Source organism: Atractosteus spatula, chromosome 16 (assembly GCF_055471065.1).
Source record: "Atractosteus spatula isolate fAtrSpa1 chromosome 16, fAtrSpa1.hap1, whole genome shotgun sequence".
Classification (NCBI taxonomy): domain Eukaryota; kingdom Metazoa; phylum Chordata; class Actinopteri; order Semionotiformes; family Lepisosteidae; genus Atractosteus; species Atractosteus spatula.
Window position 1 is genome coordinate 15,932,069 of NC_142721.1, and position 21,824 is coordinate 15,953,892.

At 54.4% G+C, this 21,824-nt stretch overlaps 2 protein-coding genes across 3 annotated transcripts in view; both read right to left on the reverse strand.

Annotated features, from left to right (window-relative positions):
• LOC148819660 (CD81 protein-like) overlaps nucleotides 1–3,632 on the reverse strand; it is a 36,689-nt gene extending 33,057 nt beyond the window's left edge. The window contains exon 1 of the mRNA XM_088935113.1: nucleotides 3,267–3,632. Within this exon, the coding sequence (XP_088791239.1) occupies nucleotides 3,267–3,332 (66 nt within the window). The 5' untranslated portion in view covers nucleotides 3,333–3,632. The remainder of the gene's footprint in view (nucleotides 1–3,266) is intronic.
• Nucleotides 3,633–4,781: 1,149 nt separating this feature from the next.
• On the reverse strand, nucleotides 4,782–21,053 carry LOC148819661 (tetraspanin-32-like). 2 transcript variants are annotated; one of them, XM_088934687.1, is made up of 8 exons: nucleotides 20,903–21,053; nucleotides 19,512–19,626; nucleotides 17,195–17,292; nucleotides 16,034–16,108; nucleotides 13,428–13,529; nucleotides 12,850–12,939; nucleotides 10,047–10,130; nucleotides 6,235–7,949 (listed from the first exon to the last, which is right to left on the reverse strand). In XM_088934687.1, the coding sequence occupies exons 1-8, from the start codon at nucleotides 20,966–20,968 to the stop codon at nucleotides 7,842–7,844; spliced, it is 738 nt and encodes a 245-aa protein (XP_088790813.1). In that variant the 5' UTR covers nucleotides 20,969–21,053; the 3' UTR covers nucleotides 6,235–7,841. The 2 variants fall into 2 exon arrangements, with proteins under 2 accessions (XP_088790812.1, XP_088790813.1); XM_088934686.1 differs by lacking the exon at nucleotides 16,034–16,108 and having other exon boundaries at nucleotides 4,782–7,949.
• Between the last annotated feature and the right edge of the window lie 771 nt (nucleotides 21,054–21,824).

Consider the following 21,824-nt stretch of genomic DNA (forward strand, 5'->3'; position numbering starts at 1 on the left):
CCTGCAGCTCTGCGGAGCGCCACGGTCCACGGCGCCCAACTCCAGCACCCCGCACTTCTGCAACACCCGTTTCGGCTACGGGCTGCGGTGCCGCCCCTGGCTGGCCGTCCCACAACCGCTCCGCGCCCCCGACGTGACTCATCCTGCCCCGGTGGCTCGTGTCGCACTGGTTGCTAAGCAAACGTTGGATGACAAACCCTTGGCAACCACCTCCACTCCACTGTCCAGCGGCGGCGGGGATGAACTGGGTCCTCTAGGGAATGGGCTGGCTCTGGCCAAGCAGGAGGGGTTTTACCAGGACCGTGTCAGCACCAAAACAACCTTCAGAGCCAACAGTCCACACCTTTCCCCCTCCGAAATGGATACCGGACCAACAGCGGGTCACAGAGAAACGACGACGGCCCGTCGCGGTCGGGCAGGTGACCGAGCGACTGCAACCTACCGTTCCGCCACAGGGCGGCGCCGTCACGCCCCCCCCGGGGGCCAACAGCAGCTGAGCTGCAGGGCGAGGTGCTGAGGCACAGCACGTCCGAGCCCGCACCTGAACCCAGGCCGTTTTCGAAACGCTCATATCTTTACTGTGCTCGCCCTGAAACTCCCCCCTCACTGCCCCTGCTTCAGTAGCTCTCCCCCGGCCCCCGAGGGCTGGGGGGGGGCGACAGTGCCCACACCTGGGTCTCTGGCCAAAACCGCCATTCAGCCAAGTCTGGCACAAACGAACAGCAGGTGTCAGGGCCGTTTGGGAATTTAATTCTCCAGGTCCCAGCTGTACTGTAAAACCCCGCGCTTGTGTTTTGCAGTACGAACGCAGAAAGGGTGGGGTGGGGGGGTGATTTCACGCAGTTACTGAAATAGCTGTGGGGGGGATTCCCTGCCGTCGCGTTCTCACTGCGCGAGCGAGAGAGATGAGGTGCGGGCCCATCCTGTGGGCTCCAGGAAACGCGGCGCTCGGGGGGTGCCTTCCCAGCATGCACCCCAGCCATCGCCACCAAATCGCCTTCACGACGAACCGCATCCCGCTCTTGGTAGAGAATCCCCGGGGTCCCCCCCCCCCACCACCACCACCACCAAGAGCACCCCTGGGGTTTTCACCTTCAGGGCCAGTGGCCTCTGTCCACACATGGGGTGAACCTGAGGAAACCCCCAGCCCACACCCCAGCCTGAAGAAGCGCAACATCACAAGAGCTCAATCCTCTTTTCCTCTCACCCCTCTTTCCAAAACCCCCCAAAAAGTGGTCCTTCCGACAGGGTTTTTGATGATTTTCCTGTACAGCACCTCGCGACGATGACGCATCAGGGAAGGCGTTGTACGCCTACATGCGCAAACAGTTAGCAGGCAATCTGGATCTCTTGGCAGTGGACATCAGCGTTTCCCCCAGAAAACAGCTGAGACTGCCAGGCCTTGATCTAACCCGGCCCTCTGTCTACCCTAAATAAATATCGTCCTTCGGATGAGACATAAAACTGAGGCCCTGACTCTCTGTGGTCATTAAAAATCCCAGGGCGTCTCTCGAGAAGAGTAGGGGTGTTACCTCAGTGTCCTGGCCAAATTTCCCCCTGGCCTTTACCAGTCATGGCCTCCTAATAACCCCCATCTCTGAACTGGCTCCATCACTCTGCTCTCCTCCCCACTGAGAGCTGGTGTGTGTGTGGGGGGGGGGGGTTGTTTTTAATCATAATTCTTTGCACTGATACAGCGCTTTCCTGGACACTCCGCTGAGCGATACGGTTTAGAAACCAGCGACGGGCAGAGGTTTCCCGACCGCCTTCCCGCCTCACTCGAAGCGCCCCGGCCACAGCTTCCGTGCGGGCGCGGTGGTTTACAATACAGCGCCGTGAGTCCAAACGGACCGAAACCCCCTCCTCTCACCGGCAGCCCTTTAAAGATGTTCAAAAAAGTTTAAACATTTCCCTAAACATCAGACACCTCATTCCGCTATGAGCTATGAGATTTCAGTGCAGGTTGATAAAAGGCTGGATATGTCCGCCGTCCGCCTCTAGGCAGAGTGCAGATGACAAGATATTTTCCGGCCTGAAACTCGGATGAATCTGAAAGAATGTTTCGAGGAAGAAGCAGCTTTCTCCCCCCCGTACTGAGACGCCGTTACACAGCTGAATTCGCCTCAAGCCGAGGCAACACAACTAACAAGCAGGTGTCAGCAGCAGTCAGGAGGGGTCTGACCCTCGCAGACCGAAATAACGGGACACCGGGGCGCCCTGTACAAGCCGGAGGTTGAAGAGTACCCCCAATCCCCCCCTTTCTCCCCCCAAACAAAGAGGAAATACATTTTGCAAATGGCCAACAAGGAGCGGCGAGCTGCAGACCACGATCACTCATTCGTCTAGTTCCGTTTCCCCCCCACAGACTGATTCATATTTTCCACAACCCCGTCCAGCTTCCCATTCTAGGTGGGGCTAAAAAAAAAAAGTTGAAGACGCCGAGAGTCGCTGAAGGCTGAAACCCGATTTCTCTCTCTCTCTCTTCATCCCGCGTCTTCGAAGTTTTCACCCGCCACCCGCTCCCGGCTCGGTCGTTTATTTTCGACCCGAGACCCGATTTCAAACACAGAACCGGCTCGCCGAGGGCCGGCACCGACCCCGGCACTTATGGACCGATCCGTTACTCTCGGCGCCGGGATCAGCGCCTCCGACGAGCGCAGAATAAACCCGGAGCACCCCGGCTGTCTGTCCCAGACCCCGGCGGCCGGGGGTGGGGGGGGGTTTGGGAAAACACCGTCCCCCTTCTCCAGCGACTTCCCTTCCAGAGCGGGCCGAGGAAATGCGGGGGAACCCGTCCGCAAAGGCTACCCTCCCCCCCCAAGCCACGCCGTCTGGGCCGGACCGTTACCCGAGGAGCACGGCTCCACAAGTGCGCCTCTCCGGAACCGTTACGGCAGCCGGGGCGGCCAGCCTGGGCGCACGGGGGATCAGGGGGTGTGCGTCCCTCTCAGCGGCTCGGGAGGTGGTCCGGACGGGGCTGGAAGATCTCAGCTTCCCCCCCCCCGACACGCCTGCCTGCCGACGCCTGTGCCCCAGCCGCGCTCTCCCGCAACAACCCCCCCCATCATCTCCAGCCCCCGGCGACCCCATCCCCGCACGGACACGGCGCGGCGGCCACACTCCTACCCACCCGTGCGCGATAAAACACAAACTCGGCAAGTGATAACAGCCGGGTCTGTAAGCGCTGAAGCGAAACGTTAAAATAAACACAAGGAGGAGGGGGAATTCAAGGCAGCGAGGAAAAGCGCCCGCATAAACACACTCACCCAGAAGATGAAATTGAAGAAAAACAGGACGTATTTGATACACTTGGTGCACCCTTCCACTCCCATGGCTGTCGCGCTGCGCTGCTCAGAAGCCGACCAGAGAGAGACGGAGGTGGTGCGGGCTGCGCTGCGCCTGCTGTGCCGAAGATAAGCGGCTCCGGGTCGGGGCGGTGTGTCCGGCTTATCGGAGAGGCTCCCTGACTCCTGTCTGGGCGAGAGAGCGCTGGCAGCGGGCTGGCGAGACGAGCCGAGGAGGCGAACAAGACAACACCCTAACTCTGCTCCCACTCCGCGCAAGGGGGGAGGAGAGGCAGAGAGACTGCCCACCAACGGGAGAGATTAATAACTCTTTGTTACAGCCCCCCCGCTTCGCTCAAGCGCCAGAGGCTCAATAGCGCCGCCTGCCGACCGCAGCGCCGGTAAATTCCCCCCCCCCCCTCCAATACTGAGACGAGCTGCAGCAAACAAGCCACGACCGCGAGTTTATCAAACGCATCTTTATTTTCATGTGCACCGCTCCGTGGCTGCGATAACGTTTTCGGGATATCAGATCGGAAATCCTGAACACGTACAAGACTGTAGGCCTGCGATAGGCACGCTTTTCATTTTAAAAAAGGGCAGAACCCAGGAAAAACAAACAAGTAACCGGTCCTCCCCTGGGCATAGTTCTCCTGGACCTTCAGGCTTGGAGCACCAGATTAACACTCTCCCTGCGCGGGACTGGAGTTCAGCGCATCTGTCACACAAGTGTCACACAATCAGCACAGAAAGTGCATCAGTGTGAGAAAAGACAGGCCGTTTTCACTGTTCTCTCACAGAGCTCTGCCTCTTCTCAATGCAGAAACTATTCTACGGTGACTTTGCTCCTGGGGGGTTATTGTGTTTTGTGAGCTCTGTACTGGTACATGAGGTGGCCTCTCGGTTCTCGAGAGGTGTAGAGAGGGACCGTGTCAATGAGGAGGTTGCCCTGACAACCGGCCAATTAGATCTGATGGTGAGCGTGATGGATTATTGGCTACAACCACACTTCATGTCGGCTGCTTAACTGCTGCAGTTTACCTGGAGCGTCTGTGAGCAGGAGTTTGCAGAATCGGATTCAGGTGATTTACAGACTCCTAAATGACAGTATAAATGGAATAAAAACAGAAACCTCTAGTGGAGACCCAGAGTAAAGTAATTATAATAATAACATCACTTTATTAACCCTTTACAATTTCTTGCATTAGGAATTATCTTTTCGCAGACCCCAGCTTCCTCTCCATGAGACACACAGACAGGTAGAGAAGCTGGGGGTCAGGGCGCAGGGTCAGCCATTGTACAGCGCCCCTGGAGCAGTTGGGGTGAAGGGCCTTGCTCAGGGGCCCAACAGAGTATGATTTCTCTGCTGGCTGCGGGATTTGAACCGGCAACCCTCCAGCCACAGGCGCAGAGCCACCGCCCCACCCCATATTAAAGTATTGAAGCTGATTGTGTCTAAGATGTTGAAAGCTCCCACACAGCAATGTAGGCTATATCTTTCATTAGAACTGTTTTTATTAAAGCAAACAGAGTGTTAGGCTGCAATACACAGTATAGTTAAATGTAGAATGTAAATCAGGAGATAATCATCTACAATGCACTGATAAGACCTACGGTAGGTCAGAACATTGAGCTCAGCTGTGGACAGCACAAAGTAAAATAAGATACCACTGCCTGAATAAAGGACACTAAGAGAAGGGCTCATTAACAAAGTAAAATGTACACAGTATCTTGCAAACCTCCAATTGACATCACAAAATACATGACATTTCCTGGTGTGCGCAGCGCCATGTTCTGTGATTCAGAGTGAGGCAACAGAATGTCCAGTGAGGTGATGCAACATTATTACACTGTAAACCAGCAGGCTTGTGAGTCCATCTGTTTTAACTCAATAGAAACATTGCTCTCGACTTTGAGATGGTTTTGACGATACTATGTACTTGCGAACTCCGCCTGCAGATCATGTTGGAACATCTCTGCAGTGAAATGTCTGCTGCACAACCTGCACTTATTCACTCGTACATCACAGTTCATCAGTCATGACGGGGACTAGTGAGCAGGAAGGGCCGCCTCATGTCGCAATTCTCGTGGCGACAACACGGCCACTTACAGTACTTTCGCAAAGTTCACGATTTTGTGCTTCGGTCAGAATTTGTCCATTTTTTTTCGAAACCGTCAACTAATCTGTTTGTTTCCAAGATTGAATAACCTTTCTGAGAAACTGGGGCCGCAGCATCCCTTGAAAACGGAGAACAAGAGGCACGTCTTTGCACAAAGGGTGGTGGGAGTGTGGAACAAGCTGCCCGGCCACGCGACTGAAGCCAATATCTTGGATTCTCTCAGGAAACCGCTGGATGAGATGTTCAAATCAATTAACCGCGGACCGCTGACCAGACTACATATCATTAGCCAAATGGCTTCCCCTCGTTTGTAACTGCTCTAATGTAATTGCTCCCGTCTGAATTTTTCCAGTGCACCTGGTGGAACGTCTCTGCATCTTTCCCTGCGTGATATAGAAATGGCTCCAACAGTCCAGTGATTCCTTAGACATCATTATCATGCATGAGACTAAACACAAAACAGACCCTCTGCCAAATTATAAGAGCTGGAGAAGGAGGGAGGCTAAGAGTATCAGTGTTTGTAAAACTCTCAGCTGGCCTGTGGGGCCGGGACACACACTTAGCATGTTGTAGTCCACACTGGCCTGCCTTGCTGATGCAAGCCAATCTGACACAGAAGAGTAATTAGGCCAGCCATTGGAGGAATCAGTATATTACTGCTGCAACATGCTGACACCACCCTGTAGCTCTGGCGCAGGATGGGGACTGTGTTTCAAAAGGAGGAGTGAGTCAGCTGACTGGAGATGGAAAAAGAGAAAGAGAAGGAGAGAGAGATACAGGCCTTGGAAAAGAAACAACTCTGCTGGAGAACTGGGTTACCAGTGAATCTAGACAAAAAACTCTCATTTATTTGCCCTTGCACGAGAACAGAAGAGCGCTTACGACACAAAGAGGCAATTCTGTCCGTCCGGCCTGCACTAGTTAAGTCATCCAGCAATATCGTCCTGTCATTTCTTGAATAAGTCCGGGGTATCGGCTTCAAGCACCTGGCTGGGGAGCTCGTCCCAGACTCCCTGCTCCATTTGGGCAAACAAGTGGAACTCGATTGATGGCTGAAAGTGTCATTGCCCTTCAGCACCCCGCTGGCAGCCCCACTGGAGCTCAGCAGTGTGAGCCTGGTCAGTACCTGGATGGGAGACTCCTGGGAAAGCTGAGGTTGCTGCTGGGAGAGATGTTAGTGGGGCCAGTAGGGGGCGCTCACCCTGTGGTCTGTGTGGGTCCTAATGCCCCAGTATAGTGACGGGGACACTCTACTGTAAAAAGGCGCCATCCTTCAGATGAGACGTAAAACTGACGTCCTGACTCTCTGTGGTCATTAAAAATCCCAGGGTGTCTCTCGAGAAGAGTAGGGGTGTTACCCCAGCGTCCAGGCCAAATTTCCCCCTGGGCTTTACCAGTCATGGCCTCCTAATAACCCCCCTCTCTGAACTGGCTTCATCACTCTGCTCTCCTCCCCACTGAGAGCTGGTGTGTGTGAAAGGACTGGAGCATCATCCAGGGGGGGCTGCACACTGGTGGGGGTGGAGGGGATCCCCGTGACCTGTAAAGCGCTCTGAGTGGGGTGTCCAGGACAGCGCTATAGAAGGGTGGGGAATTAAGTAACCAAACCTCCTGTCTTCAAAGTCAGCGAAACAGCGCTAACCGTTACCCAGCAAGGTGCTTCGATCACAGTCACGGCCAGGCACCGTGAATCGATTGTTAAACATGTGAAACACACCTTTGATTATCTGAATTCTTCATTGTGACCTCAACTTCATGCTAGATTTCGCAAAACCCAACTAGTAGCACAAAGTGGGCTGTGAAATCTTTGTTGCCTTAGAGCTGTACAAGAAGTGTCAAGTGGTCCAGTAAGCTTTAATCTGACATACCGTCGATTCATTTGCCCATGATGGAATAGTTATATATTTGACAACTAAACCAGGGCTCCCCTTATTCTGGGTCCTAACATTGTGTCCTAACATTGTGTCCTAGTGTTCACTGTTCACAGTGACACCCCAGTGGGGAGAGCTGGGACAGAGGCAGGACTTTCTCTCCAGTTCTCAGGAAGGGCTGCCGGTCAGAGGCAGCTCTGCGGGAGTAAGGGTACATGCCTGTGTGGTTTGTGTGCGTGAGTCTTCGTGCACGTGGTGTGGTGTGTGTGTTTGTGCGGGCGCACACATCTTCATGCGTGTGTGGAGCGCGTGCGTCTTTGTGTGCGTGTGGCATGTGTGCGTGCAAGTGCGCGCGCGTGTCTTCGTGCGTGTGCGGGTGCGCGTGCAAGTGTGCATTTGTGTGCACGTGGCATGTGTGCGTGCAAGAGCGTGCGAGTGTCTTCGTGCATGTGTGCGCGTGCGAGTGTGCGCGTGCGAGTGTGCACCTGTGTGCATGTGGCATGTGTGTGTGCGGCTGTCTCTTCATGCGTGTGTGGCATGTGGGTGTGGTGTGTGCACACAGTGATTCACATGCTGCCCGTACACCCTGCCAGCGTATATTTCCCCTTCCTGTTCCAAGATTCGGCCAGTCTCACGGAGAAATAGAGGGAGGAGGTCAGGAACAGGCCGCTGAGCTGGAAAGGAAAGGAAAACGCGCTGAAAGAATTTGAGGCAGTAACAACATCAGGCATCTGTAGCTTAGTCACTCTAAAGAGGAACTCCCACGCTATGGTTTGTATTTTGGGGTTAGAAAGAAACAGTATGGGTAAGCGCATTTCAAACCACAATTAACACATCTACAACCTTCCATTTACATCACAAAATAAACCAAACTTCCAGGTATGCGCAGTGCCTTTCAGAACGAGGCAACAAAACTTCAGGTGAGGTGAAGCGGCCCTATTATGCTGTTAACCAGCAGGCTTGTGAACACATCTCTTTTAATCCCATAGAAATATCGCTCTCGAGTTCAAGATGGTTTTGTTGACAAATACTACTTAATTGTTCACTCTGCATGCAGATCACGCTGGGACATTTCTGAGGTGAAATGTCTGCTGCACGACCTGTACTGATTCGCTCGTCCATCACAGTACATTACAGGGACTAGTGAGCAGGAAGGCCCGCCTCACATCATGAACTCAGATGCGAGGGAGTCTGGACATTTACAGTGCTTTCACAAAGTTCCCGGTTTTATGCTTCGTTTGAAATGTGCCATTTTCTTTTCTAAAAAGTCAATGAATTGATTATGTTACTGAGACTGAATCACTGGTCTGAGAAACTGGGACTGCGGTTCCCCTTTAACAGTCAACATGGGGCCACTGCCACTGTCGGCCGGCCTTCCAGGATACTGGCCACCCTGCCAGGAGGGTCCTGGCTTCACGGCTCCTCGTCTGGGCTGCGTCTGCAGCCATGTGTGGCCAAGATGCCTCATCCAGTGACTCATGACTGTGTCACGATCATCTTCCCTCCTCTAGAGGGCGCTCCTACCCTTTTGTATCCGGTTATTTTAAGTTCCCACACCTGTGTCTCGTTACCTTTTCTACTGTGCTATTCTCCGCTCTTCTGGGCTCAATATTGGACGTCTGAAGACCTGCCTGTCCACCGGGCTCAGGAGAAGCAAGGCCTTTTCCCCAGCGTCCTGACCGTCTGAGTCCAGGACTCGGAGCGCCTGGCTCCGTTATGGTTTTTAACCTTCTCGGTTCTTGGATCCCTGTTCCCCGTGTTTGTCTGGATGGATCTCCCGGTACCTGGACCCTGGACTGAGCCCCGATTCCCCTTGTTGGACTTCCTCCCGGACTCGCTCGCTACGCCCCCCCACCGCCCCCCGAGCACCGGACCACTGCCGTCACCGCCCCCCTGTCTGTCATCGCGTCCTGACCCTCGGTGTGTCTTCCCTCTTCTCCAGCCCCTTCCTGATTATACCGTCTTTACTACGCATCTCCCGGGAGTCAGGACCGGCTCCCGTGACAGACTGCCCAAGAGGCGGCAGGCGTGGTGGGGCTGGTGGCCCACCGGGGCAGTGGCTGCCCTCGCAGAGTTATCGATGAGCGCCACGCTCACGAGACCCGCGGCAGGCGCCCACACTGCTCTATGGGTGGGTCCTCAGGGGGGAGCGGGGGAGCAGCTGAAGACAGACGAGCCCGTACGCCCAGCGTACGAGGAAATCCAACAGCAGACGCGCGAGGGCCTGACGGAGAGGAGGAGAAGGTTGCTCCAGCGTCACGTGGGCAGGGCGTCCCTCTGTCACTCTCAGAGGAAACCCTTTATTTCCGTGCTCACGGCTGAACATCCCGTTGCCCTGGGTTGCGTTTCTCAGGGCTCGCCACTTTCCTTCAGCAGAGTCTTTTTCCGTTCTCATCTGCTTTGTATCTACTCAATCTGCAGCCCTCTTCCTCAGTTGTATAATAGTGCAGAATGAATGAATAGTGCTTTTTCTCACCATGAGAGGCAGCTTCACCGATTTCCATCTGGGAGGGCAGGCTTACAAACACAAAGGTCAACAGAGACACAGACACAGCACCCCCACTGCCCAGCTGTCTGCTTCCTATCTAGCTGAATAGCCTTGTCTGGAGGTCAGGAGCTGGTGCTGGATTTTGTTTGTGCAGCCCGATGTGTGAACTACCGCTTACTGACATCAGCAGTGATAACACTTTGCAAGGAACAGCACCTTGAAAGACCTGAATCGGGCAACTGGGGCGTGCAGTGGGGGCCTAGAGTGGGAGGGGGACACTCACTGAGACTGTGGCCGCGGCCAGGATCAGCGTCCAGCAGACCTCCAGGTGTTTGTGCAGGAAGTGTCCGATCGCAAGCAAGCAGTCCTGGGGGGGTGAGAGGACAAGGCAGAGCAGTGCCTTTTGTTAGGACGCCTGATCGAGGAGACCCAGAAGAACGTGCGGTACAGTCTCAAGTCATCTGACACAGCAATCAGCATGCTACTGTGTATACATACGTGCTATGTACCGTACGCGTGCGCACGCATAATGTTTTGCCCAGTCCCATGCTCAGTGCATCAAATCCTGCCATTGACGTAGCCTCGCTCGCTCGTTTGCACTCGTATATATCATTTTATTTGAGAAACACGACAAAACGAGAAACGAGACAGAAAAGTGGCGCTCAGCTGAAGGACTGAGGGACAGGGGAAAATGCTGAAGAAATTAAAGGGAAAGGTCAGTGAAGCTCTGTTCTTGTGGTTCACGCAGCAAGGGGATAAGGGCGTGCCCATCACAGGTCCGATCCTTCAAGAGAAAGCTCTGATCTACAGTAGATTAATAAACCAGATTTCCTACTTATACTGCACTTCCATTCATCTGTGTCTATTCAGTTTCCACATTATCCGACATACTATCGGTCCCGTTTAGATCAGATAATCAGGACTCTACTGTCCTTCAACGGCTCCTGGTGCTTGGACCTCAGCAGACACAAGTTGACTGACAGGCGGAATCAGGGGTGCCCAGTCCGGGTCCTGGGGGGACTGCTGTGTCCCCAGGGGTTCAGGGCAGCTCGGCTCAGAACGACCTGGATCAGCTAATTAACTGGACCAGCTCTTCAGCTGCTGCCCCGTAGAGGAGACCTGGAGACCTAGACATCCTGCAGCCCTTCAGAACCAGGACTGGGGATCCCTGCTTTTATCCCTCAGGTTCGAGGCCCTGTGGAGGAGATCCTACTCAGCTGGACCTGTCCTGTCCCCTCCTGTTCAAGGCATTAGCCACTGACACATGAAAGAGACCTGGAGCACCTGGTGGACCAGAAGATAAGAGAGATGTCAGCCGAGAGGAAGGTTTTTAGCACATTCGGCTACTGGGAGCTTAATTAATCAGAACCGATGGCCTAATGGACCAGCAGGGGGCGCCCACTCTGCGGTCTGTGTGGGTCCTAATGCCCCGCTATAATGGCAGGTACACCCGAGGTCCTGACTCTAGTGGTCTTTAAAGATCCCCGGGCGTTTCCCGATAATAGTAGGGAGTTATCCCGGTGTCCGGGCCAAATTTCCCCCCCTCGGCCTTTACCGTGGCCTCCAAACTGTCCCCATCTATGATTGGCTTGCACTTGCCCTGCGATGGACTGGCGTCCCTTCCAGGGTGTACCCTGCCTTGCGCTGGTTGCTTGCCGGGTAGGATCTGCGACACTGCGTGGTATAAAGCAGTTTGGCAAATGACATGACATGATGGCCTAATGGCTCCCTCTGGTAGACGGGAATCAGGAAGCCCTGATAGGTTACCTAAAGCATTGTGGAAACACTGACTGCCCGACTCTGTCCCCCTTTTCCTCTCCTGACCCGTTATTTCTTCCATTACAACCAGGAGGTTGTCCCGGTGGGCAGCGCTGACTGGAAGAGCAATCAACACTCTCGTGCTCCCCCACCCCCTGGGGGGGGGGGCAGATCCATTTACGAGCCAATAGGTATCCACCTCGGAGAAGCGCTTCCAGCTGACAGCAGCTCTTCTGCGGTATCGGAGAGCAGTGGGATCGGTCCTCAGAGATCGCGCAAGAGGAGACCGGAGATGAAGAGGCCGGGAAGGAGCAAAGAGCTGGGTGGGGCAGGAAGGATTTGAGGGCCACAAGGGGACCAGGGCATGGGTGAGAGAGGGAAAGCAAGGGGGGCTCCTATCTATTCCCCCAAAATCAATGGACACTGTTTAAGCATCGCCCTCTGTTTAAATGTGGAATTTCTAGTTACTATTCTGAGATGGCTCATTGATTACCAGGCTAATTGAGATGTGCCAAGCGGAGGCCAGGGAGTGGTAATAAAATGCCCAGTGGGTGATTTGTGGTATCGGGAGCCTGTAAGCTCCGGCGCTCTCCAGAGAATGCAAGAACGCTTGGTCTGGTGTGGGAGGCTCTTCCCAGACAGGAGGACTTCTGGGCCCGGGAGTCTCTGCTATCCTGACTGTGTCAGGGCTGGGTCCTCCGCTCTGTGCTTTGGAAGTGAACAGATATGGGAAAGGTGATTCCCCACGTCTGAATAAGGAAGGTTTTTCTCTTCCCGGATCTGCAGTCCCATTCACCTCCAATCACAGCACCTTCTTTTGGCAACTGATATTCATCTGCTTTTTCCTTATGCATGAATGTATGTATGTGCTGTACATATACATGTATGTGCTGTATGTATGCATGTAAGTATGGCTGTATGTATGGCTGTTTGTATGCATGTTTGTGCTATACATATACATGTATGTGCTGTATGTATGCATGTATGTATGGCTGTATGTATGCATGTTTGTGCTGTATGTATGCATGTTTGTGCTGTACATAGTGTATGTGCTGTATGTATGCATGTATGTATGGCTGTATGTATGCATGTTTGTGCTGTATGTATGCATGTTTGTGCTGTACATAGTGTATGTGCTGTATGTATGCATGTATGTATGGCTGTGTGTATGCATGTTTGTGCTGTACATATGTACGTATACATGTACTGTATGTGCTGTATACTGTATATACAGGTATGTGCTGAATGTATGCATGTATGAGCTGTATATATGTACTCTATATATGCATGTATGTACGGTATGTAGGTGCTGTACAGTATGTCCGTACCTCTTTGTGCGCTCGCATGTCAGCTGAGCACGTGACCTCCTCCAGTCTCTGGCCGTGCAGGGTGGGAAGGTCTCTGCCACAGCAGGAAAACTGTAAAACCAGGACAGCTCAGGATCACCCTCATGCACATAGGGTGGTCTCGGATGGCTCTGGGATCTTTGTCCCAGACGCACTTAAAAAAACTGCTTTTAAGGGCTGCGATAAACTGTCCTTTTTTAAGCTCTTGATTTTGGACGGGAACGTCTATGGTAGAATGGGGGGAAAGTCTGCAGGAGAGAGAAAGGCGCTCTGCTGGGAACAGTCCCCAGGTGGTGAGCTGCCTGCAGAGACTGAAGGCACAAACCACACGGACACGAGGAGAGAGAGAGGACAGCAGCAGTGACAAGAGAGAGGACAGCAGACAGACACAAACCATGCTGCCAGCTAGGCAGACAGACAGGCAGGGAGAGAGGGAGACAGGCAGGGAGACATATGAGGAGACAGACGGACACAAACCATGCTGCCAGCTAGGCAGACAGACAGGCAGGGAGAGAGGCAGACAGGGAGAGAGGGAGAGAGGCAAACAGCTATCTGATCACCGCAGAGTGGATGGCAGTCAGGTGTGCCTCGACCTGGGCAGTCTGGTTCACAGCGAAGTCATGACACAGTCGGTCATAGATGTCCTTGGCAGCCGACTCCACCTGCAGCGCGGAGAGATGGAGAGAGATCAGAGCTGGATCACAGGGGCCCGACAGGGGGCAGGGGTCCCTGCCGCAGGGCCAATCTGTCCACGCCCTTACGGGGGGTCATTAGGGGCGCGCCCCAGAAAGAGGGACAGCACGGCAGGGCATTAAAAGCTTTTGTATTTTCAATAGTTTCGTGCATTGATTGACTCAACCCGAGAACTGTTGCTCTTGCTGTTAAACAACCACCTAACACCAATAAAGGAAGCAGAGAGAATACAGTCTTCACTGTACAGTTATTTTTCCATTAGTTCTTTTGTAGTTAAAGCAGGGTGGATCACAGGGGCCCGACAAGGGGCAGGGGTCCCTGCCGCAGGGCCAATCTGTCCACGCCCTTACGGGGGGTCATTAGGGGCGCGCCCCAGAAAGAGGGACAGCACGGCAGGGCACGGCCACTGCAAAACAGCAAGACTCGTTTCCACATCTTCAGAAAGCAGAGCAGGGCAGGGCGACCGCAGGCAGTAAGAGGGGCCAGGCCACGAGCACGTGCGCTTGTGAAAGTGAAAACCACGAGAAAGTGCATTAAAAACCGAGAACAGGAAGCAGTTCCGTACACCAGGAGCTCTGGGAGTCTGGGACAAGCTGCCCAGCCTTGTTGTTGAGGCCAATAGCCTGGCTTCTTCCAAGAGACAGCTGGACGAGGTCTTGGGATCAATTACCTACTAACTACCAGGCAGGCTACAGCGGCTGCTCTGAAACACTGCTCATTCATGGGCAAGTGAAAACCAGAAGAGCAGCCAAAGAGACAGCAAAGACTGAAGCTCTGAATGCGCTGTTTTCCACAGCCCTGCAGGACAGGCCCAGACTCCAGACAGAAGTTCAGAAGTCGACCGATGGAGATGGACCCAAAGGATTGTCCAAAGGTGAGGATTTCCCAGATTTTCTTTGCCTTCCTTCTTATGAACAAAACAAACGATTCAGAGGTTTAAAGTCGGTGTGCAGGAGACGGGAATAGAACAGCCCACCGGTGTGTCCTGGAGTTCGGTCCTGCCTGCATCTGCTGGGACAACAGCTGGTTTGACACAGAGCTGTCTCACACTTTGATGGCGCGAAGCAGCCAGGGCTTCATGGGAGTGATCCTGCTGGGCGAGAAGGCCCGTCTGCGGCCCGGTGCTGCTCAGAACACGGGTCTGCGGCCCGGTGCTGCTCAGAAGGCCAGTCTGCGGCCTGGTGCTGCTCAGAACATGGGTCTGTGGCCCGGTGCTGCTCAGAAGGCCAGTCTGCGGCCCGGTGCTGCTCAGAACACGGGTCTGTGGGCCAGTGCTGCTCAGAACACAGGTCTGCGGCCCGGTGCTGCTCAGAACACAGGTCTGCGGCCCGGTGCTGCTCAGAAGGCCAGTCTGCGGCCTGGTGCTGCTCCGAACACAGGTCTGCGGCCCAGTGCTGCTCAGAAGGCCAGTCTGCGGCCCGGTGCTGCTCAGAACACAGGTCTGCGGGTCGGTGCTGCTCAGAAGGCCAGTCTGCGGCCCGGTGCTGCTCAGAAGGCCAGTCTGCGGCCTGGTGCTGCTCAGAACACGGGTCTGCGGCCCGGTGCTGCTCAGAAGGCCAGTCTGCGGCCTGGTGCTGCTCAGAACATGGGTTTGTGGCCCGGTGCTGCTCAGAAGGCCAGTCTGCGGCCCGGTGCTGCTCAGAACACGGGTCTGCGGCCTGGTGTTGCTCAGAACATTGGTCTGCGGCCCGGTGCTGCTCAGAACATGAGTCTGTGGCCCGGTGCTGCTCAGAAGGCCAGTCTGTGGCCCGGTGCTGCTCAGAACACGGGTCTGCGGCCCGGTGCTGCTCAGAAGGCCAGTCTGTGGCCAGGTGCTGCTCAGAAGGCCAGTCTGTGGCCCGGTGCTGCTCAGAATGTGCAAACAGAACAGGGCCCGACATTCACAGAGGCCAGGAAAAGGGGAAAGACAGGAGGGGGGAGGGAGGAGGGAATGATTTAGAAGGGAGACAGGCACGTTGCTGCATTAGCTGTGCTCCACAGAGGCCCATCAATCAGGAGAGCTGTCTAGCGAGGCTCCTCAGGAATCGAGCTGCAGCCCAGCTCCTTACGACCTCCTCCTCAGAAACACTCAGAGAGGAGCGCGCTGGTTTCCTGCCCGCCGCGGGCGAGGAGGCGACAAGGACACAGAGCTGCCGTCGTCTGACTGAGCGCCACAGGAGGCGAAGCACAACTACCTCGCTCTAGTGCGGAGACGACAGGGGGAGTTTTGCATCTCCGGCAGCAGGGCTCTGCGTGTCCGCCTGGCGAGAGGAAGAGGGAGACCCCCAGGGGTAACACACTGATCCCCAAAGCAGGTGAAAGTCCCAGTGGTGCCCCCTGCTGGCGCCTTACTTCCACTGCTTGGGGGCGATGAGATCTAACAGATCCCAGCATGGCCCAGAGCACAGCGAGAGGTTTCCACGCGGCTTCGTGAGCGGACGGAGAGAGAGGGAGAAGAACACGGACTGCAGGGGTCTGCTCCCTGGGCACTCACCTCCGTACCCTGTGCCTGTCTCCACGCCGCCCCCTGCGCCGAGCCGCAGAACAGCACCCCGAGACACAGCACCCCCTGAGCGCGGACAGGAGAGAGGCGTGTCAGCGCTAACCCTGCGAGGCTGGGTCTCCACACACACGCACACGCACGCGCACACGCACGCGCACGCGCACACACACTTCAACAGGTGTTAGAAAAATCAGCTCCTTCCTCCACTCTCTGCCCTGACAGCTCAGCCTCCCTGTGAAACCACCTCCCTCTCTTGACACCGGGGGTCCCCCGGTAGGAATGAGGGTCCCCCCTTATCGGCTCCTGCTGGCTTGACAAGCAGCTGCCCCAGACGCGACTGCAGGAGGTTTATATACCAATCACACCTTTTACACTTATCTCCCATAGACACTACATCCCTGTGGTTACAGCCTCCTGTGGTGCTTCTGCTGCCATTACTGCCAGTCTAGAGGCAACAGAGGGACAGATATTGCACAGCAACAGTCTGAGCACAACAGCCCTGTGTTGACAAGCAGGTGAAATATCTGGGGCTTCAGCCTCATTAGCACTAGCTGGCGCAGGGGCTGGAAGATGGTAAAACCCGCAATGGATTGCAGCTGGCTGCGGAGTAGGAGCCTCCCAGCCAGGCCTGCACAGTACAGAGTGTGGAGGCAGGATGGAGCTGAGGAGCTCCTGCTCACTTCCCTGGAGACAGACCATGACTCATCCTGAGAGGGCTGGCTGGCAGGGAGTGATTTATCCTGGAGATGAGGAGGAAGGGAGGGTGGTGACTGCAAATAATCAAGGAGTGAGTGGCTGAGAAGCAGCGCCTCCCACCCTATAAATGATTGATATGTTCCATCCATCGCCACAGACCACGGCACTGCACTCGCCAATGTTGTGAAAGAGATGATCCCCCCTGCCTCCTTCCGTCTCGTCTTCCTCGTCTCTGTAAAGCCTCTGTTTATCTCGTGAACCACTGAAAACGTCGTTAAAGTCAAACATTTCGAAACATGGCCACATTGCAAACAAAAAAAAACCTCATTGGGGAAAAAAAGGACTGAAACAATCCAACACCTCCATCTGGTGGCGAGTCGGAGAACTGCAGAACGGAGAACACGCTCATTGCCCTTCGTGATTATAAGCCAAAACGTGTCACATCAGGGTACTCACCATTCCCAGCAGCCCCTCCGATTCCCTGTACACTCCCAGAGAGCACAGCGCCGCCACTGCCAAGAGCAGAGCCCCCAGAGGCGACCCCACACACAGCACTGCGGAGTGAGAGACGGTGATGCAGTGGGGTTACAGTAAAGGGCAGTGCAATTCAAGGTACCACCACACGGGGGCGGCAACGTACAATACAGCCTGCTCAGGGACTGCAGAGTCTCTGTTCCTTCTACCTGTTAGCTCAGGACATTCTCGTGGCCCCAGAACGTATAAGGTTGCCTTTCTCTGAATTACCCCACAGCAGTGAGATCTTTTTCACAAGTGGGCGACCAATACGTCATCAACATGACGCCAGAGAATGCTCCTCGACTGTATGTCTTTGCTTTGTACTGTGGGCTGTCAGTATCCAGTCTGCCCTTTCAGCAATTCCTTATGACCGACAAGCGCTTGTGGACGCTGGATCACGTTTTTTTAATAAGCGTTTCATTGCACTTGTGCATACTTGTGCATACGACAAATAACCTGAATAACTGTACACCCCAGATTACACACAAACCTTATGTACCTTAGAATCCTACGTGCATGTACGTGCATCATTAGGATGAGCTCTAATTATCGCTTTCCGGCAACTGGCACGCAGGCTTGCTGGTCTGGAATTGTTTCTGGACAGGTGCTGCATCAGCAGCTTCCCGGAGAGGGTGTCTCCCAGTCTCGACAGACGGTTCTCCTGTTCGTGGTCTGGGAGCAACACCCTTCTTGACACATGGTCTGGCAGCAAACATCCAGACCCCGTCGATGTGTGCATCTCGAGCGTGTCACCTCTGCCTTTGCCTGTGCTGCTATGGAGTGATACAGAAACGGATGTTTCCTCAGCCCGGGGCAAAGCTGTCAGGGAGTTTCCTGGAGGGAAACCTGAGTGAAATGTTCAGTTGGTATCTGAGCCGCTCCCGGTGTTATCTCGGGAGGTCAGGGCTGCAGCGGGGAGCCTAAAATGGTGTCTCGTCCTCCGCCCGCGTGTCTGTCACCGGCCGGAGTCCCCCCGTCAGGGGGCTGTGGGTTCCTGTATGGCCGCTATCTGCGGGGGCGCCAGTCAGCACCGCCTCTGCCAGGACACCGCAGGCTGACAGCTGACAGCGGTGCGGGCTTATCAGGGCCGGCCTGCCCTCTCGCTCTGCCGCGCCGTCAGCGGCCGCTCGTAAGGGGGGGGTCTCGGCGTGTGCCAGAAGAGGGGAAAGTCGGGAAGATCAACCCGCTGCCGCCTCCATCCACGGAGTTTCTCGCCGCCCTTTTGTCTTTGCGCAGCTCGAATTAGCGCCCTCTCAGAAGCAAACGCGGGGGGGTTGAAGGAGTTATAATCCTTGGGTGTGAGCGCAGAGCTGACAGAACTGGTACGGCGCCTCCTGCAGTAACGCCGGTCGCCACACGGGGGCGGCAGTGGACGCCCCGCGAGCAGGACCCTAGCTCCCGGGCCTGGGGTTAAGGCCTGTTCTGGCCTATCACAGCGGAGGGAAGTTGCCATGGAGAATACAATGTTCAAGAATTAGTCAAACTGAACTTTGTTACAGTTTTAAAACTCATAATATTTCATGTAAAAGCAAAACGTCTTCAGGTTACATTAGATTCATACTGCATGTATTCTAGGTATGAAGTTTTCACATAAAGCTTTTATTTTGTCACCTCCTTTTGACTGATGAACCTCCGTTTACCTGCAGTGTATTTTGTACACGGAATATTGAATAGCACACGTATTTAACAGTATAACGTTGTGAGGTTTTGCCAAGTTTACCGTATTTAGTTTACTGTGAATGATCGTGTTGTGTTCCTCGTCCTGTCATTTTTGTGCTGGGACAGACGTGATGAATTGTATTAAGTAGTACAAAGCTTTGAATAAACAGAGAGCCGTATCGCCAAGCTTTCCTTAGTTTACTGCGCCCGTTTTGAGTCAAGTAGCTCAACGTGAACGAACACGATGTGTCACTACTTTTGTGCAGGGGCAGGCGAGATGACATTCGATTTCATCAAACTGGGAGGGGAGAATGACAAATTCTTCTAAAAATGACCTGCCTCCATGCACTTAGCCGCTGGAAAAGAAGCAGCGACAACAGACAGCATTGTGAGCTGAGGGGGTCCTGTGACCCTGTTTATATCGCTGCTCCTCGAATCCTCGTGCACTTCACGTGCACACTTGTGCGTGAAGTCACAGAAGCGCAGGCCTGGAGGAAGAGCTTAGGTTGACAACTGGGACACGGCCTAGGAGACGTGCGAGAGACGTGCAGTCCCTGCGTGCACTGACTTCACACTCAACGACAGCGGCTCCACTTACCCGCATGGCGGAACGCACTGTATCTGCTGCCTGCTGGGCCGCCGTCCTGCAAGGCGCCAAATCTCCCATCCCTGCCGGTCCACACGACCAGCACCAGAACCGCCAGCCCCAGTAACTGCAGACACGGCCCAGAGGGGCAGAGTCAGCTCCTGATTCTCGCCTTCGGTGACATTTACACCTCCTTCCTGAACCTCCCCAGTAAACCCCCCTTCCTGCTCGCCGTTATTGAGCACAAAACTGCCGTTTCGGATCTACAGTAGTTCGAGTAGGGGGCTGCGTCAGCAGGCGCAGGCTGCAAAGGAAGGGGTAAAGGTTTGTTTCTTCTGAAAAGAAACAATGTTTTGGCTGTGGAGCCTTCTTCAGGTGTGACACCTGAAAGGTTGTGTTTCTTTTCTTCTCTTTTCAGCAGGGAATAAACCTTTACCTGTCTGAGCTCTTATCGCCCTACTCCCCACCTCTCAGCCTTCGCTCCTCTAATTCTGGTCTCCTGTCTGTCCCCCAAGCCCCTCTACACTCTAGGGGTGACGGGGCTTCTCCTGCTGCGCCCCCAAGCTCTGGATCACTCTCCCCGAGGATATCAGAGAGTCTCCTTCTCTAAACTCCTTCAGATCCAGACTCAAACCTTCTTCTGTCGAAGAGCCTTTACTGAACTGGCTCCGCTCTTCACCCCTCTGCTCCTGCTGTATTCAGTACCGCCAGCCACGGTCTCCTCTCACTGTGAGTTCTCATCGTACACATCTTCTGCATTTTTTTATTGTTGTTGTCATTCTGTAAAGCGCTTTGAGAAGCCGCCTTTAAAGGCGCTATATAAAATAAAGTTTTTATTATAATTACTTGTTCCATTTCGTATATATATATACACACACACACACTACACTCGTAAACTGACTAAATATGACACTCCTGTGAGATACAGCACTAGCTTCCTGATACAACATGAAAGCATTTGAATGCAGCCTGACTGTTCTTCACGAACTGAATTCCTTTCCTCTGTGCTTGCGTGAGGAACAGCCTGCTCCTCGGACACCCCGTCCCTCCTGACCTGCTCTGCGAGAGGTTCGCTTTCGTGGGAGAAGTGAGGGCTTGCTCATTACGGGAGAAACCGCTTGATGTTTTAATAGGTCACCCCCGACCTACTGCACGCTTGCTCTAGAAACCCCGGCTGCAAGAAAGCACCGGTTATAACTTAGCACGACGGCTTGTTTAGAAAAGAAACGCATCACGTCACCCATCTGATACAACCAGACGTGAGAGCGCAGAAGATCCGCCGTCCCCGAGTTTTACTACAGTATTTACCCGAGTATTTACTACGATAATAACAAATCTAAAACGTGTCAGGAGCGCACGCACACTCCAGCAAAGTTTCCAGCCAGCGCTGCGAAGTTGCTTACCAGGATCAGACAGCTGTGGATCAGGATCTGGAGTTTGACTATCCTCGTGTAGCCCTGCTGCTCCATCGTGCCGGCTCGCTCACGGCGGTGGGGTGTGGGGGGGGGGGGGGGGCAGTCCTGCCTCCGGCTCGATGGGTTTGGGAAACGCGGTGGAGACGTCGAGCGCGCCACCTGTCGAGTTCTCCCGCCCCGCTCAAGCCGCCTGCAGTTCCCCGGGCGGCCGCGGGGTGGCGGCCTTACGCTAACCTTACTTATTCAGGTCACATCTCTGCAGAAGCCGGTTTATTTTTACGAGTTGCAGCTATTTAAAGAGGGCGGAGGGGGCCCCCGCTGACAGCTCGTTTAAGATAATGTGCCCTTCGTGGTTTGGTGTCGGTTGGGGGATTTGGAACGTTTTTAGAACCGCCTTTGTTAAAAAATAAGATGAAATGATACACCACTGGTCGTATTATCTCTGCTCTGGACGACGGGCGCCCTGCTGGGCTCCCGGTCGAGATCGTGGTCGTGACTCACGCAGAAGGGTGCAGGGGAATAAAATTAGGTCCATAATTCAAGCTTTTCAAAAACACAGCGCCGGAATAGAGATCTGACGATCTCTTGAGGGCGGCCCCGTCACCCTCGTGCCCCGGGGTGCCCCCCTGGCCTGGCGGACACGTGACCTGGCGGCTCAGGTGAAGAGGGGACGGAAATTGAGCGCAGTCGTTTGTCTTTCCTCGGGGCGCAGGTACCCCGGGGGTACTCACGGGCACCCACCGCAAGCCCGGGCGCTCTGCCTCTGAATGCAATGGCTGCTTTCTCTGGGGTTCATCGTTTTGTTTGTTTTTTCTAAACTTCTGCTAGTTCGGCGACTTGCCCTCCCACACAGCGGCCGGTTTAAACGTTCACTCGTCTCACGCGGGGGGGGGGGGGCCGTGGTGAGATC